Consider the following 17264-nt stretch of genomic DNA (forward strand, 5'->3'; position numbering starts at 1 on the left):
GCGTCAGTGAGAGCTGAACAGTTGTCCCCGTGTTGTAGGAACAGGGAATGTTTTCTTTTCTCAAGTCAAGTGAAGTATCAACAATGAAAGTGTGAATCCCAGTGTTCTAGGAACAAGGTAATACTACGTTTTCTTTTGTCTTCTCAAGTATCAATTATACATATACTCTGTGCGTAAGATAACGCTATCCACACATGTATTTAGCTTTGTTAGATCTTTAGTTAAATTGTAGAAGACCATACAAAAGTCTCTGTACTTTTTTTGTTGTGTCAACAAAGAATCTCAATTATCTTCTCAACTATCAACAATGAAAGTATGAATCAGCTTGATCATGGCAGTCAGTGAGAGCTGTACAGTTGTCCCCGTGTTGTAGGAACAGGGTATGTTTTCTTTTCTCAAGTCAAGTATCAACAATGGAAGTGTGAATCAGCTTGATCGTGACAGTAAGCATGGCCATGACAGTCAGTGAGAGCTGTACAGTTGTCCCCGTGTTGTAGGAACATGGTATGTTGATGTCCTTGACGATGGGACACTTCCTGGGCCGGGCCAGCGTATTCTGGTCGTCCGTGTGCGCGCAGGTGCCGTTGATGATCCGGAAGGCTCCGGAGTCCGCGATTCTGTGAGGGGAGAAACATCGAGAGAAACGTTAGCTCTTGCTGTTGCATGTATATCAGGGCTCGAAATTAAAGGTGGTCCAGTGGCCACTGACTACTAAAATTTAGGCTGGGACAACTAAAAAGACACTTTGGGATATTTTGAGGACAATAGAAAAATATTCAACATCAGAATGTCAGCCCTTCTTTTGTTTATCAGGAACACGTTCCGGCTTTTGGATCCGGAAAAGTTCCCCCAAATTATCTGTCTACTCTGCAATTATAGCGCGCCTGGGAGTTAACTTCAGCAAAAGTTGACTTCAAGTTGAAGTCATACAATACTTCCCAAAACAGGCTGGGACAGTTCATCCTCACTTCGGGACAATCAAAATGTTATTTTTGGAACGTATGTAATAATACGGCCATCCACGAGTTGCACAAAAGGCAGCTAACCCTAGCCTACCCCCCTATCGTTTGTCAATGGAACATTCCGGAAACTCCCGCTCACCAGGTGAGGTCATACCTGGACACTTCCGCTTTCGCGGCGTCAGTCGCTGGTAGGAACCACTACTTTTACCTGCAACCTGAGGATCAAGGGTGTTCTTTGTCCTGCAATAAGGCTTTTATCTTTCATCCTTATAGCTGTATTGAGAACAACACCGGCCTGAGAAGACTGAAAAAGGTGCGTAAACTAAGGTTATAGTGTATGTCAGAAAAAGTACGATGTTACTGGTCAATCTAAGGCGCCCCTTGAAAACACGAAGAACAGATCTAACGATTGTCCTGCAATAAGCCTAGGCTATATTATCCTTTGTCCTTAATACCTGTATTAAGAACAACATCGGTCAAAGAAGACTGAAAAGTGTATGTAACGTTAACGTTATAAGTTATACAGGTATATTGACTGACGTTATATGTTGGCTGCGTGCCGCAATGTACGCCGGAAAAAGTACTATACCCCGACATTATATTGGTCAATCTAGGAAGCCAGATCTACGGTATCTAAACGGTATCTAAACATTAAAACAGTCCAGAGTCCAATTAATGCTATGCCAAGATTCGGAATGCAACTAACTGGAAAGCACGTTGTATTCCAAAGCATAACGTTTAGAATAACACCATTTGGAATGCATCACGTGTTGCCAGGTAACGGTAGGGGAATCCCCTGACTCACTGGTAAGTCCAATGACGCTGGGCTCGCTTGGCGGCTCAATCGGTAGTAGTTATAAGAAATGACGGCGCCTTATGACACCATATTCACCTCGGAGCGACATTAAACCTTGATTAAAAACTTTTTTTAGGGATATGCGTACATGACGATTAGCTGATTCTTTACCATGTTTACAGAATGGGTACAAGGCAGAGTAAAGCATCGAACAGCAGCGTGACAACACAGAACGGCGATGACAGGTTTGTCACTTACTCGTATTAGGCCATGTTGATTTGATTATATGGATGACATCCGCGCGCGCATGAATTTTCGGCCGTTTCCAAAAAAAAAAAAAGTTTTCAACCATACTGTAAATCGTACAAAACAGTTGCAAAATGAGCAAAAATATACCATACGTTCCAAAAAAATTAATAAAAACTATACCAATGTCGTAGAATGCCAAAATCAAACGAAAAAAGACGAAATTGTAAAGAAATGAACTTGAAGACTAGATTATTCGCCAAACCATATTCTGTGCCATTTGCTCAACCCTCATGACCACGTAGATTTCATAATGAAAAGAACTTTTTTTTTTTGCAAAACTTTTTTATTATTCGCACGCGCGCATCAGTTTTAGGGTTCCCAGAGGATGTCATCCATATAATCAAATCAACATGGCCTTAGGTAACAAGTGTAATTCACCAGTTCCCTACTTTGCTAGACTGTGATGCCGAACGACTCGAATACAGCGCACGCAGGATTTTTTAAGATTTGAATTGTTGTTAAATGTTGTTTGTGGTTATGAGTATTTTTAGTGTAATTCAGAATTGTGATTTAAAGCACATGTAAATGAGTGTGTAATTGAGTTGGCAGACTGTGAAATGCTTCACAGTTGGCTCCCAACATAATTTTGTAAGCAGTTTTGAACTCGGTTGAGGCAGTTATAAGGGAGCTCTGGAAAGATCCAGCCTAGATGTGACCCCACCATATGACACCATATTCACCTCAGGGTGGGTCATTAAGCCTTTATTAAAAACTTTTAAGGATACTTGATTATTACAATTAGCTGTTTCTTTACAGAATGGCTACAAGACAGGGTGAAGTCTCAGACAGCAGAGTGACAACACAGGACGGCGATGACAGGTTTGTCACTCACTCGTATCAGACAACAAGTATAATTCACCAGTTTCCTACTTTGTTAGACTGCTGAATGATTCGAATACAGCCGGATTGTGCAGCACGGAGGGTTTTTAAGATTTCAATTGTTGTTAAATACTGTTCTTAATTTTGAGTATTTTTAGTGTAATTCAGAATTGTGATTTTAAGTACATGTAAAGGAGTGTGTAATTCAGTTTACAGACTGTGAAATGCTTCACAGCTAGCTCCTAACATAATTTTGTAAGTCGTTTTGAACTCGGTGGAGGCAGTTAAGGGAGCTCTAGATCTGGAAAGCCCTGCATGATGTGATGCCACCTTATGACACCATTAGAATGGTTGATTATGCGATACAAACTCACCGCAGCTTATGAGCTTAAATGCGAGTTCATGTTCACATACAAATTTTCACAGGATGACATATACACCTCAGAACGGGTCATCATTCACCCTTTATTAAAAACTTTTAAGGATATGCGATTATGACAATTAGCTGTTTCTTTACAGAATGGCTACAAGCCAGAGTGAAGTCTCCAACAGCAGCGTGACAACACAGGACGGCGATGACAGGTTTGTCACTTACTCGCATTAACAACAAGACTTAGTGTAATTGACAAGTTCCCTACTTTGATAGACTGCTGAATGATTCGAATACAGCCTGATTGTGCAGCATGGGGGATTTTTTTTTGTTAATATATGATTTTATGTACATGTAAAGGAGTCTGTAATTCAGTTGGCAGACTGTGAAATGCTTTACAGCTCCCAACGTAAGCGGTTTTGAACTCGGTTGAGGTAGTCAAGCGAGCTCTGGAAAGCTCCAGCCCAGATGTTACCCACCGTATGCACCATATTCACCTCGGGGTGGGTCATTATCCATGGATATGTGATTATGGCAATTAGCTGTTTCTTTACAGAATGGCTACAAGGCAGAATGAAGTCTCCAACAGCAGTGTGACAACACAGGACGGCGATGACAGGTTTGTCACTTACTCGCATTAGACAAGTGTAAAATAGGGCCTTTTGCGTTTAATGCCTGGCACATATCGACGATAAGTTTACACTTGATATTCATGGTACTTGAAGTAGTTTATAAGGCTTTACCCCCAAAACACATATGATTCCCATGAGTACATTTTGTAATTATTTTTGTTGTTTATTTTTTTTCGTTCGCATTGATTTATGAGCATTAGGTAGCAACCATCAATGAATGTGCTTAAAAGATCCTCTGCTCAAGAACATAAAATATACTTTTTATACACATAATTTTATGTTGTTCATATCAAATTATATGGCAACCATTTTTGCCACATTATTTTATTTTCTAAATTTGTTTGGCAGTAAAAAGACAATTTGTACAGCCAGGGCAGACCAACTAGCCAGAAGGCTATTATAAAAGGCTTACTCTGCTGACAAGACAAACATTTACATGTACATTACATTTGACACAGTATATACGAAGAACATCTACAAAACGGTTCCAGAGCCCTGCAGACTGGAGACCTGGACAAGGCAGAACAAAGCTTTGCATCTGCACTCAGGTCTGTTCATGGCAAAAGTAAGTGTTGTTGGGTATGAAATATGTTAAAAGTGTCACATCAATGTTTTTCCGTTCAATGCTTCATCAGGTTGGTAAGTCACTGAGTAAAGATACTCTTTCTACACAACCAAGTGTTTTATTCAGCCGGCGTTTCGGTGACAGTTTCCTTGAGGAAGGTAACATCCAGTCACCGAAATGTCGACTGAATAAAAGACTTAGAAAGGTTGTGTAGAAAGAGTTTCTTTACTTATTCATTGTTTTTGTCCACAAATGAAAACTATTTTACTGCAATCCTGTTGTCTCTCTACAAGATCATGATGTTTCAAAGTAAAGTTGTAATACGACAAAAAAGAACACCAATGATTGATTATGATTAATTAATTATCTATTTATTCATTTAATATTTATTAATGAGGTCTTTGTGTGCCTAGATAATAGCTTAAGTGTGTAGTGTCTGGTCTGTTAATATTCTTTATTTAGGAACAATGCCACAACGACACAAAAAAGAAGTACGAAAGTGTAAATATAGCGTAGCACATTTAAATTTGAATCAAGAGAAACTAATGTCAGATTACCATCAATAACTTTCATACTTTTAACAAATAAATTTTGCAGGTCAACACAGAGCCCCTGTAATACGACAAAAAAGAAACACCAATAACTAAGATCTTTCTGCACTGTGTAGATCTATTAGCATTGTTTATTCAGGAACGATGCCAAAACGTCTACTATACGAAAAAAAAATACAAATTAAAAGCGTTTCAATAGTATAGCACTTTTAAATTTGACTAACAATAACGTCAGATTAAAGTCAATAACTTTTAGATAATTTTTTGCAGGCCAACACAAGAAAGAGGCAGAGCCCCTGTACAGATTAAGTGACGTCTATCTTAAGAGAGGAGTCCAGTCAAAGGAGGGGGGAGACTTCACCAAGGCTGCAGCACTCTGTAATGCAGCACTGGTAAGAGCTGGGAGAGAAGATGCGGAGGAAACTGTACAGGAAATAACTAAAGTATTTGTGAAGGAAGTCCTGAAGATTGAACAGAAGGTAGAAAATGATGATACAGAGAAGCACAAATGTATGTTGAAGGCTGATAGGGACTACGTAGAAACAGAAATTAAAAGAATTGACAAAGACTCAGAGATAGATCCATACAGCCTTGATGACGAGGACCCAAAGATAAAAGAAGTGGAAATGAAGAGAGTGGAAGCAATCAAAGCTTTATTTCAGGCACTTGTTGGTAATCGTAATATGTTCATAGCTGGTCTTGTAGATGAATGTATTAAGGTGATGGGCCCCCCTCCCTGTAAGTACGCCATGATAGGCATGGGTTCACAAGCCACGGGATTGGTAACACCTTACTCTGATCTGGAGTTCGCCATTTTGGTAGAGGAGGAAACCGAGCATAATGTCACCTATTTCCGCAACCTCACTCATTATCTGCATCTCAAAGTGATCAATCTGGGAGAAACCATTCTCCCGGCCATGGGGATTAAGTCTCTGAATGATTTCTACTCAGACGACCCCCTGGACAACTGGTTTTATGACTCAGTAACACCGCGCGGTTTTGCGTTCGATGGAGCCATGCCGCATGCATGTAAGACTCCGTTGGGCAGGGGTAGAGACAGCACAGGAACAAGCGAACTCATCCGCACACCAAGCAATATGACCAACATTCTGACAGAGGACCTTACGTTCCATTTAAAGAAAGGCTACCATCTCGCCAGTATATTGGGGAATGTGACTTTTATCACAGGAGAACAGGACTTGGTCAGCGAGTATAGGTATTTGTGGACTCAGCAGCTTCTAGAAAATGATAGGAGAGTTCCTCTGTTAATGGCCACTACTGTACTGGATGATAATGTATCGACCTTTAAACATCAGACTCTCACTGCTAGTCTGATGAATGTGAAGAAAGATTTGTATCGATTTTCGAGCCTTGCAGTGTCCTTTTGGGCGCTACGTCATGACATACAGCCAACCACTATCTGGGAGACTATTCAGGAGATGAAAAACAGTGGAGTCATCAGTAATGAGAATGCACACCACTTAATGGTCATGGTCAGTATCTCAGCAGAACTGAGGCTGCGGACTTACATGAACAATCGTGGTCAGGTTGAAAATATGTCAGCCTTGTCATCTATGTTAACCGAAACAAGCATTGGGGAGGCGTTGAAGAAAGTGTTTTACGTCTCAAATACAAAGCAGCTATTAAGGTATTATTACACAGAAAGACCACTAAAACACTTTATTTCCAAGCTGACTGACCCTCATCAGCCTTTCGAAGAGTCTTCAATCTTCTATGACGATTCGCCAGAAGTGAAAGCTGAAGTATTCGAACTTCTGTGCGATTTCCAAAATTTTAAGACATATGCAGAAAAAGCACTGGACAATTATCTATCTAGGAATGGCAAACACACTGTAGACGGGAATGTCATCAACTTACTTAGCACATTGGGTAACGCCTGGATTGTCCTTGGGGATTACAGGAAGGCGGTCAGCTATTGCGAACAGTCACTACAGATGAGGCGGAGTATCTATGGCGATGGCACTAAACATTCTGATATTGCCGCCTCACTTAACAACTTGGGTGCCGCCTGGAGGTACCTTGGGGATTACAGGAAGGCGGTCAGCTATTACGAACAGTCACTACAGATGAGGCGGAGTATCTATGGCGAGGGCTCTGAGCATTCTGATATTGCCGCCTCACTTAACAACTTGGGTGAGGCCTGGAGTTACCTTGGGGATTACAGGAAGGCGGTCAGCTATCACGAACAGGCACTACAGATGAGGCAGAGTATCCATGGCGAGGGCACTGAGCATTCTGATATTGCTGCCTCACTTAATAACTTGGGTACCGCCTGGAGCAACCTTGGGGATTACAAGAAGGCGGTCAGCTATTACGAACAGTCACTACAGATGATGCGGAGTGTCTATGGCGAGGGCACAGAACATTCTGATATTGCCGCCTCACTTAACAACTTGGGTACCGCCTGGAGCAACCTTCAGGATTACAGAAAGGCGGTTAGCTATCACGAACAGTCACTACAGATTAAGCGGAGTATATATGGCGATGGCACTCAACATTCTAGTATTGCCGGCTCCCTTAACAACTTGGGTAATGCCTGGGGCAACCTTCAAGATTACAGGAAGGCGGTCAGCTATCACGAAGAGTCTGTGCAGATGAGGCGGGCTGTCTATGGCGAGGGCCCTGAACACTCTGATATTGCTGCCTCACTGAACAACTTGGGTACCGACTGGAGGAAGCTTGGGATTACAAGAAGGCGGTCAGCTATTACGAACAGTCACTACAGATGATGCGGAGTGTCTATGGCGAGGGCACAGAACATTCTGATATTGCCGCCTCACTTAACAACTTGGGTAACGCATATAGCAAGCTTGGGGATCACAGAAAGGCGGTCAGCTATTACAAACAGTCACTACAGATGAGGCAGAGTATCTATGGCGAGGGTACTGAACATTCTGATATAGCCGCCTCACTTCACAACTTGGGTAGCGCCTGGGACGACCTTGGGGATTACAGGAACGCGGTCAGCTATTACGAACAGTCACTGCAGGTGATGCGGAGTGTCTATGGCGAGGGCACTGACCATTCTGATATTGTCGCTTCACTTAACAACTTGGGTACCGCCTGGAGCAACCTTGGGGATTACAGGAAGGCGGTCAGCTATCACGAACAGGCACTACAGATGGAGCGGAGTATATATGGCGAGGGTACTGAGCATTCTGATATTGCCGACTCACTTAACAACTTGGGTAGTGCTTCGAGCAAGCTTGGGGATTACAGGAAGGCGGTCAGCTATTACGAACAGTCACTACAGATGAGGCGGAGTATCTATGGCGAGGGTACTGAACATTCTGATATTGCCGCCTCACTTAACAACTTGGGTACCGCCTGGAGCAACCTTCAGGATTACAGAAAGGCGGTTAGCTATCACGAACAGTCACTACAGATTAAGCGGAGTATATATGGCGATGGCACTCAACATTCTAGTATTGCCATCTCACTTAACAACTTGGGTAACGCCTGGAGTGACCTTAGGGATTACAGGAAGGCGGTCAACTATTACGAACAGTCACTAGAAATGAGGCGGAGTATATATGGCGAGGGTACTGAACATTCTGATATTGCCGACTCACTTAACAACTTGGGTACCGCCTGGAGCAAGCTTGGGGATTACAGCAAGTCGATCAGCTATCACGAACAGTCACTACAGATGAGGCGGAGTATCTATGGTGAGGGGACTGAGCATTCTGATATTGCCGCATCACTAAACGACTTGGGTAACGCCTGGAGCAACCTTGGGGATTACAGGAAGGCGGTCAGCTATTACGAACAGTCACTACAGATGAGGCGGAGTATCCATGGCGATGGCACTGGACATTCTGATATTGCCGACTCACTTAACAACTTGGGTAACGCCTGGAGAGACCTTGGGGATTACAGGAAGGCGGTCAGCTATCACGAACAGTCACTACAGATGAAGCGAAGTATCTATGGTGAAGGCACTGAACATTCTGATATTGCACACTCACTTAACAACCTGGGTAGCGCCTGGGACGACCTTGGAGATTACAGGAAGGCGGTCAGCTATCATGAACAGTCACTACAGATGAGGCGGAATATCTATGGCGAAGGCACTGAACATTCTGATATTGCACACTCACTTAACAACTTCGGTAACGCCTGGAGCAACCTTGGGGATTACAGGAAGGCGGTCAGCTATTACGAACAGTCGCTACAGATGAGGCGGAGTATCTATGGCGAGGGTACTGAACATTCTGATATTGCCGACTCACTGAACAACTTGGGTAACGCCTGGGGCGACTTTGGGGATTACAGGAAGGCGGTCAGCTATCACGAACAGTCATTACAGATGAGATGGAGTATCTATGGCGAGGGTACTGAACATTCTGATATTGCCGACTCACTTAACAACTTGGGTAACGCCTGGGACGACTTTGGGGATTACAGGAAGGCGGTCAGCTATCACGAACAGTCACTACAGATGAGGCGGAGTATCTATGGCGAGGGCACTGAACATTCTGATATTGCCGACTCACTTAACAACTTGGGTAACGCCTGGAGCAACCTTGGAGATTACAGGAAGGCGGTCAGCTATCACGAACAGTCACTACAGATGAGGCGGAGTATCTATGGCGAGGGCACTGAGCATTCTGATATTGCCGATTCACTTTACAATTTGGGTATCGTCTGGAATCACCTTGGGGATTACAGGAAGGCGGTTAGCTATCACGAACAGTCTCTGCAGATGAAGCGGGGTGTCTATGGCGAGGGCACTGAACACTCTGATATTGCCGCCTCACTCAACAACCTGGGTACCGACTGGAGGAAGCTTGGGGATTACAGGAAGGCGGTCAGCTATTACGAACAGGCACTACAGATGAGGCGGAGTATCTATGGTGAGGACAGTGCCCATCCAGATATTGTCTGCTCACTCAGCAAGTTGTGCGTTGCCTGGAGAGACCTTGGCGATTACAAAAAGGCCATCGAATATTTACATAAGAAGAAACAGATTGAACAGATGATCGGAACCTCAGCTGAGTAATCAGTACAAACATGTCCCATTCTTAGTAGCTGTGTATGAACTCCTCTACCAAAGTTGATGTACTTTTACTTAGCAACATTTTGTAAAGAGAGCAGATAAAGGGAGTAAGATTACAGCGCAATCATATTGGACTGTTGGGCACTAATAGTACAAATCAGTTAAATGTAATCTGTAACTTACGAAGAGATCGACTCATTTAGTTAAAATTTTAACTTTATTAGCAACATCTTATTACCCTGCCGATGAGTCGATTCTATGACAGGAATACAACGCATGCGACATGGGTAGCTTAGGTCTAACGAACAGTTATGAAGTGATGTGTTGCTCTCCAAGTAGAGGTTTGGGGTTTTGGGTTATTTTGGCGTGTTTCTTTTTTTTTAATCGGGGTTTCTTTTTGCACTTTTTTTTTGGGGGGGGAGGGAGCGATAAAATTCTAGTGCAAAAAAAGATAGAAAAGCTTAAAAATGCGCAAAAAATAACCTACAACCCAAAGCCTAGGAAGAATATTGTGAAATTCACACTAATGGAGATCCTAAACAAACAAACAAACAAACAAACAAACAAACAAACAAACCTTTTTCAGCGATCTCTTGTAGGAGCAACACTCAGTAGATTTAATGCTCACTACAACTTTGACCTTCCTTGCTCATTGTCCATGTCATGTGTTTGCGCCTCCTGCACGGCTTTACGACCTCATTAGTATTATTGCTAGCTTTTAATCATTGCCATTTTTTGTATATAATGTATGATATTTCATGACATTTTACAGTATTTCATATTTTAATGTATGATATTGTAGGTAAAGGGGCCACTGAGAGGTAAATATACTAATTTTGTGGTATTTTGTAAATATGTCCTATAATAATTATTGTAACAACTGAAGGCCTTGTTAATGGTTAGGTGCACAGTTAATAATGGTTAGGTACAATGTAAGTGTTAGGTGCACAGTTGTTAAGCTTGCATCGCATTAATATTGTTATTGCACATTCTACATACTAGTTATATTGCTTCATGTTCCTCTCTTTTTTTTTAATATGATGTATTAACTTTTACCTCAAAACTTAAAAATTGAGCCACTTCAAACATCCCATTACAAAAGCAAGACGACCAAAATTGCATTGCTGTATACTAAATAAAAGCAGTCAATATGAATGAAGTTGGCCTGACTTCCACATGCTTCTAGTAGCCCCTCCATTGGTCGGGCCCTTAGCCTGGCTACCATCCGGATTTTTGCTCCGCAACGCTGGAAAAAGTTATGTCGTGGAGTGGAAATCCGGATGGTACCCAGGCTAACCCATTCTAGTCGGGCCCCTTGAAGCTTGATGGCCAACACCTCTAAGTCAGGAGAATTGGGGAACATCTTTAGTACTGTTGATTTATGCATTTGTGCTAACACGTACTCTCCAAGTAGAGGTTGTGCGGGAATGACCGTTACCTTTTATATATGGCCGTCTTTTTTTTTTCGCTACCCCCACCGTTGGGGCTGCCGACCTTCTCTGGCTAATGGATACTGCCTGGCCAATTTGATACTGTCTTTTTGCCACCGAAAGGGATCTGCTTGGAGATTACTAACATGGACCAACTATTGTTAGACCTTCTATTTCCATAGTGTTGGAAGCAGGCTAGATCTTAGATGGAAGTCTCCAAGTTGTAGGTTAACATTGCCCACATTACGTTTCACAAAATATACATGTACTAGGTGTATTGGTTGAAAAATTGCCCACCATTTCAAGCAGTGACGGAAGTCGATTCTAGTCAAGGCATTTAGTGTGTAGTAGTGTATGAACAACGGTTTAAGTTTTTGTGCAACATTGCATCTCCCTAACCCCAACATTATTCATTCGTTCTTCTGATCAGATAGTATTTTGCTGAGTACCTGCAATAGCAATAGTTCTGACTGTAATTTACTGTTCTTTATCTGTTAACATCATAATAAAGGCAAGTGAACACTCAAGAAAGTTGTGTTTTTGAGGTAATTTGTATTTTACAAACGGTTTATTATATGGCAGGAAATAACCCTCTTTTTCTTGCTTGTTTGACATACATCTAGGAAGTTTACATTATGAACATGTATGAAGCTTACATAATATATACATGTTTGAACATAATTGTCTGAAGCTTACATACTATATACATGTATAAACATAATTGTCTACCAAATTGACTAATAAAAGCAGGCAAAAGTCTGCAGATCTGATCAAAACAGAATATCTGTATAGTCAGGTCAATTATAACAAAGTATGAAACATAAATCTCTATACATGCATATAATAAATTCCTGTTGATCAAATTTGTAAACTACATGTAGTGAGATAGTCTCCACCAGACTTCTTTTGCGGGCTGAATAAATCGTAGAAATCGGCCTAAAAAGGGCCCATTGGGTCGTCGATGGCCGGCTACCTTCTCTCGCCGATACCCTTTTTAGGCCGATTTCTACGATTTATTCAGCCTGCAAAAGACGTCTGGTGGAGACTAGTATATAGTAAGATAGCCTGGCAGTATAGAGTGAAAAAGTATACATTTAGAGTCTGAGGTTTCTATTTACTCCGAAATACTTATAGTTGCTGGCATTTATAATATGGCAATAGCGTGATGTTAGTGTTAACTACCCATCACCATGATTCTCATATAAAATAGGATGCACATCACAATTTGTTATTGCACATGATATTATTCCAGTAAAACTATATCATCTAAAAGTTATTGCTCATAGAATCCAACAGTAAGTCCTCTGTGTAGCAGTATACGAGGGGTGTTCAAAAAGTTCTCGGCCTCACCTAGAAAACGTCAGGGCAGTAAAATTTTTCTTAAACTATTTTATAATATAGTTCTCTCTAACTGCAATGCACTTGGTCCAGTGATGTTCTCGCTGTATTTTCCCCTTGTGGAAGAAGGTTGCATCTGGACCCCCCAGATAGGCCTATATCGCATAGATGACGTCATCATTACCATCAAAACGTTGACCACGTAAGTGGAACTTGAGTTTAGGAAACAGGTAGAAGTCCACGGGTGCTAGGTCAGGTGAATTGGAGGAGTGGGGTTAGACTGCAAACCCAAATTCGTTTGCTGCTGTCGCTGACCCCTGTGCTGTGAGGACAGGTGCATTTTCATCACGCCAGCTCGGTACTTTCCTCTCCTTTTCTCTTTGATCGTTGTTCTCAACTGTCGTAATTCTGTTGAATAGTACTCCCCATTGATGCTTTAACCCCCTCGCATGTAGTCAATCATGATTACTTCCTTACTGTCCCAGAAAACAGAGGCAAAAACCCTGTCAACGGATGAAACTCGATAAAACTTCTTTGGGGGGCGGGAAAAATTCTTCATCCATTGTTTGCTCTGTTGTTTTGATTCGGGGTGAAAGTGGTGAACCCAGCTCATCTTGAGTGACAAATGTTTTGAGGAAACTGCATGAATTGGACTGAATTCGTTCCTTGAAATGTCAAGCCTGTTTAAGTTCTGATGTTCAAAAAACATTCGAGGCACCCACCATGCAGACAGTTTGTTCATCCCCAAGATGTTCGACAAAATATTGTGAACTGAGTCATAACACAGGCCAAAGAACCTGCTACATGTTGGACAGTCTCACATCTGCCATTCACTACCATGTGATGGATGGCCTCAACTGGATTGTCCGTGGTGCTGATTTGTGGCATCCTGACCTATGTTCATCTTTTGTGCTCTCCTTGCCGCGATTGTACCTAGTAACCCCGTTCTTTATATTTGAATAAGAAGGGGAGTCATCACCAAGTGTCTTGACCATGTCTTCATGGATGTCCTTAGGAGACTTTCTTTTTTATCGATACACTTGATCACAGCACACGCTTCTTTTGCGGCCATTTTGTGATTTGCCCTCACCCACCCCATTTTCACGGGGCGTCACGTGCCCATTAATGAATACAAAAATTTGAATTTTTGTGTGCAGTGATGTAAGACGTCATAGTATACAGCTATACCAAAGAATAGGAGTTTGACCTTTATTTTCTAGGTGAGGCCGAGAACTTTTTGAACACCCCTCGTATCATCAGTCATGTCAGTATTGTCAGTCAGTTGGTCCTGGGTATATAGGTTAAACTCAGTCAGGAACCTGGTAAGTAGCCTCTACCAGGCTCCAGGAAGCGGTTAGATAGACTACATGTAGAAATCGGGCAGAAAGACAGGTATCATACTAGGGGAGTTGGTCCGCCAGAGAAAACAGTTTGCCGCTCAAACTGTTCTCTCTGGCGGACCAACTCCCCTGGTATGTTATCTTATCTGTCTTTCTGTCCGATGATTTCTACTCTTTCCAGCCGCTTCGAATTCCCGAAGCCTGGTAGTAGCCTCTACCAGGCTTGAGGGCGCGGCTGGAAATAGCAGGCCGAGGGAGTTTAGCCATCCAGTTTACAGTTTGCCGGCCCACAATAATTTAGCTACTTGGCACCTATTAGTAGCGATTAGAGGACTTCAAAGAAGATAGCGATATTCCACAGGCTTGTGGGCCGGCAAACTGTAAACTGGATGGCTAAACTCCCTCGGCGTGTTATATCTCTCTATTTGGCCAATTTCTACTATTTCCAGCCGCACCCTCAAGCCTGGTAAAGGCTAGCCTGGCAGAGGCTAGAGGCAAGATCGTTTTCGGGCCCTGTAATATGTAACTCAAGATACATTTGGTTAATCTTTTCTAGAATTTGAGCTTCACATTGGCCCGATAGTCACAAATATGTATCTAGTGAAACGCTATGGCATGTCTGTTCATGCACATAGTTTCTCATAGACATAGTTTTTGTCATATTCATCATCATCACCATCATATCGTCAATTGTCTTTCTTATGTCTTCAACAATGGAAGTGAAAACTAATAACATGATCATCATCAGGTCTGGAGTCAGAGATGAGCGGATGTGCCTGTGTTGCAGGAACAGGGTATGTTTGGGTTGCCTTGTTATCTCTTTTGTCTCAAGTCAAGTATCAACGATTAAAGTGTGAATCCAAGCGAAAGCTGAAAGCATTATCAGCGTCAGTGATAGCTGTACAGTTGTCCCCGTGTTGTAGTAACAGGGTTTGTTTTCCTTTTGGTCTTCTCAAGTCAAGTATCAACAATGAAAATGTGAATCCCAGTGTTCTAGGAACAAGGTAATACTACGTTTTCTTTTGTCTTCTCAAGTCTCAATTATCTTCTCAACTATCGACAATGAAAGTGTGTATGTGAATCAGCATGATCATGATAGTTAGTGAGAGCTGTACAGTTGTCCCCGTGTTCCTTTTTGTCTTCTCAAGTCAAGTATCAACAATGGAAGTGTGAATCAGCTTGATCGTGACAGTAAGCATGACCATGGCAGTTAGGGATGTTTGGATGTCCCAGTGTTGTATGAGCAGGGTAATAATTGTACTATTCTTGTCTGCTAAAGTCTCAATAACTTTTTAGTATCTTCTCAACTATCGACAATGAAAGTGTGAATCAGCATGATCATGACAGTTAGTGAGAGCTGTACAGATGTCCCCGTGTTGTAGGAACACGGTATGTTGATGTCCTTGACGATAGGACACTTCCTGGGCCGGGCGAGCGTGTTCTGGTCGTCCGTGTGCGCGCAGGTGCCGTTGATGATCCGGAAGGCTCCGGAGTCCGCGATCCTGTGAGGGGAGAAACATCGAGAGAAATGTTAGCTCTTTCTGTCGCATGTACCAAGGAGTTTTAAAACCTCCTTTTTAAACCTCCTTGCATGTACGTATATCAGGGCTGGGGATGGCTCGAAATTAAAGGTGGTCCAGTGGCCACTGACCAATAAAATTTAGGCTGGGGTGACGAAAAAGACACTTTGGGATATTTTGGGGACAATAGAAAAATAATCAACATCAGAATGGCAGCCCTTCTTTCGTTTATCAGGCACACGTCCCGGCTTTTGGATCCAGAAAAGTCCCCCCGAATGATCTGTCTACTCTGCAATTATAGTGCGCCTGGGAGTGAACATAAGCAAAATGAAGTTGACTTCAAGTTGAAGTCTTCAATTTGAAGTCATACAATACTTCCAAAAACAGGCTGGGACAATTCGTCCTCACTTCGGGACAATCAAAATGTTATTTTTGGAACGTATGTAATAATACGGCCAACCATGAGTTGCACAAAAGGCAGCTAACCCTAGCCTACCCCCCATCGTTTGTCAATGGAACATTCCGGAAACTCCCGCTGAACAGGTGAGGTCATACCTGGACACACTTCCGCTTTCGTGGCGGTGCCAGTCGCTGGTAGGAACCACTACTTTTACCTGCAACCCGAGGATCAAGAGTACTTTTTGTCCTGCAATAAGGCTATTATTCTTCATCCTTAGCTGCTATGACAACAACACTGGGCTAAGAAGACTGAAAAAGGTGTGTAACGTTTACGTTATACATGTATGTTGACTAACGTACCGCAATGCATGCCAGAAAAAGTACGAAACCCCGACATTATTACTGGTCAATCTAAGAAGCGGTTGAAAACACGAAGAACAGATCTATAGATTGCCCTGCAATAAGGTTATTATACTTCGTCCTTAGAAGTAATGAGAACAACACCGGTCTAAGAAGACTGAAAAAGGTGTTATACATAACGTTATACATGTATGTTGACTAATAACGTGCGCCGCAATGTACGCCAGAAAAAGTACGACACCCCGACATTATTACTGGCCAATCTAAGAAACCCGTTGAAAACACGAAGAACAGATGTACAGATTGCCCTGCAATAAGGCTATCATCCTTCGTCCTTAGCTGTATTGAGAACAAGAAGACTGAAAAAGGTGTGTAACGTTAACGTTTATACATGTATGTTGACTAACGTGCCGCAATGTACGCCAGAAAAAGTACGATACCCCGACATTGTTACTGGTCAATCTTAGGCGCCCGTTGAAAACACAAAGAACAGATCAACAGATTGCCCTGCAATAAGGCTGTATTATCCTTCATCCTTAGCTGTATTGAGAACAACAACGGGCTATTAGAAGATTGAAAAAAAGGTGTGTAACGATATCATATATTAACTACGTACAGCAATGTACTCCAGAAAAAGTACTATACCCCTACATTTTACTGGTCAATCTAAGACGCCCGTTGAAAAGACGAATAACAGTTCTACCAATTGCCCTGCAATAAGGCTATTATACTTCATCCTTAGCTGTATTGAGAACAACACCGGGCTAAGAAGACTGAAAATGGTGTTATACATTACGTTATACATATATGTTGACTACGTGCCGCAATCGTACGCCAGAAAAAGGACTATACC

At 42.3% G+C, this 17264-nt stretch overlaps 2 protein-coding genes across 2 annotated transcripts in view; both read left to right on the forward strand.

Moving 5' to 3' along the window:
• Positions 1-1749: 1749 nt before the first annotated feature.
• LOC109465354 overlaps positions 1750-17264 on the forward strand; it is a 33009-nt gene continuing 17494 nt past the window's right edge. The window contains exons 1-4 of the mRNA XM_019762566.1: positions 1750-2003; positions 2824-2886; positions 3406-3468; positions 3813-3875. Of these exons, the coding sequence (XP_019618125.1) occupies positions 1942-2003; positions 2824-2886; positions 3406-3468; positions 3813-3875 (251 nt within the window). The 5' untranslated portion in view covers positions 1750-1941. The remainder of the gene's footprint in view (positions 2004-2823; positions 2887-3405; positions 3469-3812; positions 3876-17264) is intronic.
• LOC109465358 (tetratricopeptide repeat protein 28-like) lies at positions 7987-10408 on the forward strand. Its single transcript, XM_019762570.1, has 2 exons — positions 7987-9172; positions 9437-10408. The coding sequence occupies exons 1-2, from the start codon at positions 8018-8020 to the stop codon at positions 10025-10027; spliced, it is 1746 nt and encodes a 581-aa protein (XP_019618129.1). The 5' UTR covers positions 7987-8017; the 3' UTR covers positions 10028-10408.

Source organism: Branchiostoma belcheri, unplaced genomic scaffold (assembly GCF_001625305.1).
Source record: "Branchiostoma belcheri isolate BF01 breed outbred unplaced genomic scaffold, Haploidv18h27 scaffold15, whole genome shotgun sequence".
Lineage (NCBI taxonomy): Eukaryota > Metazoa > Chordata > Leptocardii > Amphioxiformes > Branchiostomatidae > Branchiostoma > Branchiostoma belcheri.

Bases quoted from the DNA above. Each gene is read 5' to 3' on its own strand.
- LOC109465358 (XM_019762570.1), top strand. From the start codon at position 8,018: ATGCGGAGTGTCTATGGCGAGGGCACTGACCATTCTGATATTGTCGCT. The intron at 9,173-9,436 runs GCGGTCAGCTAT...GATTACAGGAAG, and splicing joins ACCTTGGGGATTACAGGAAG to GCGGTCAGCTATCACGAACA.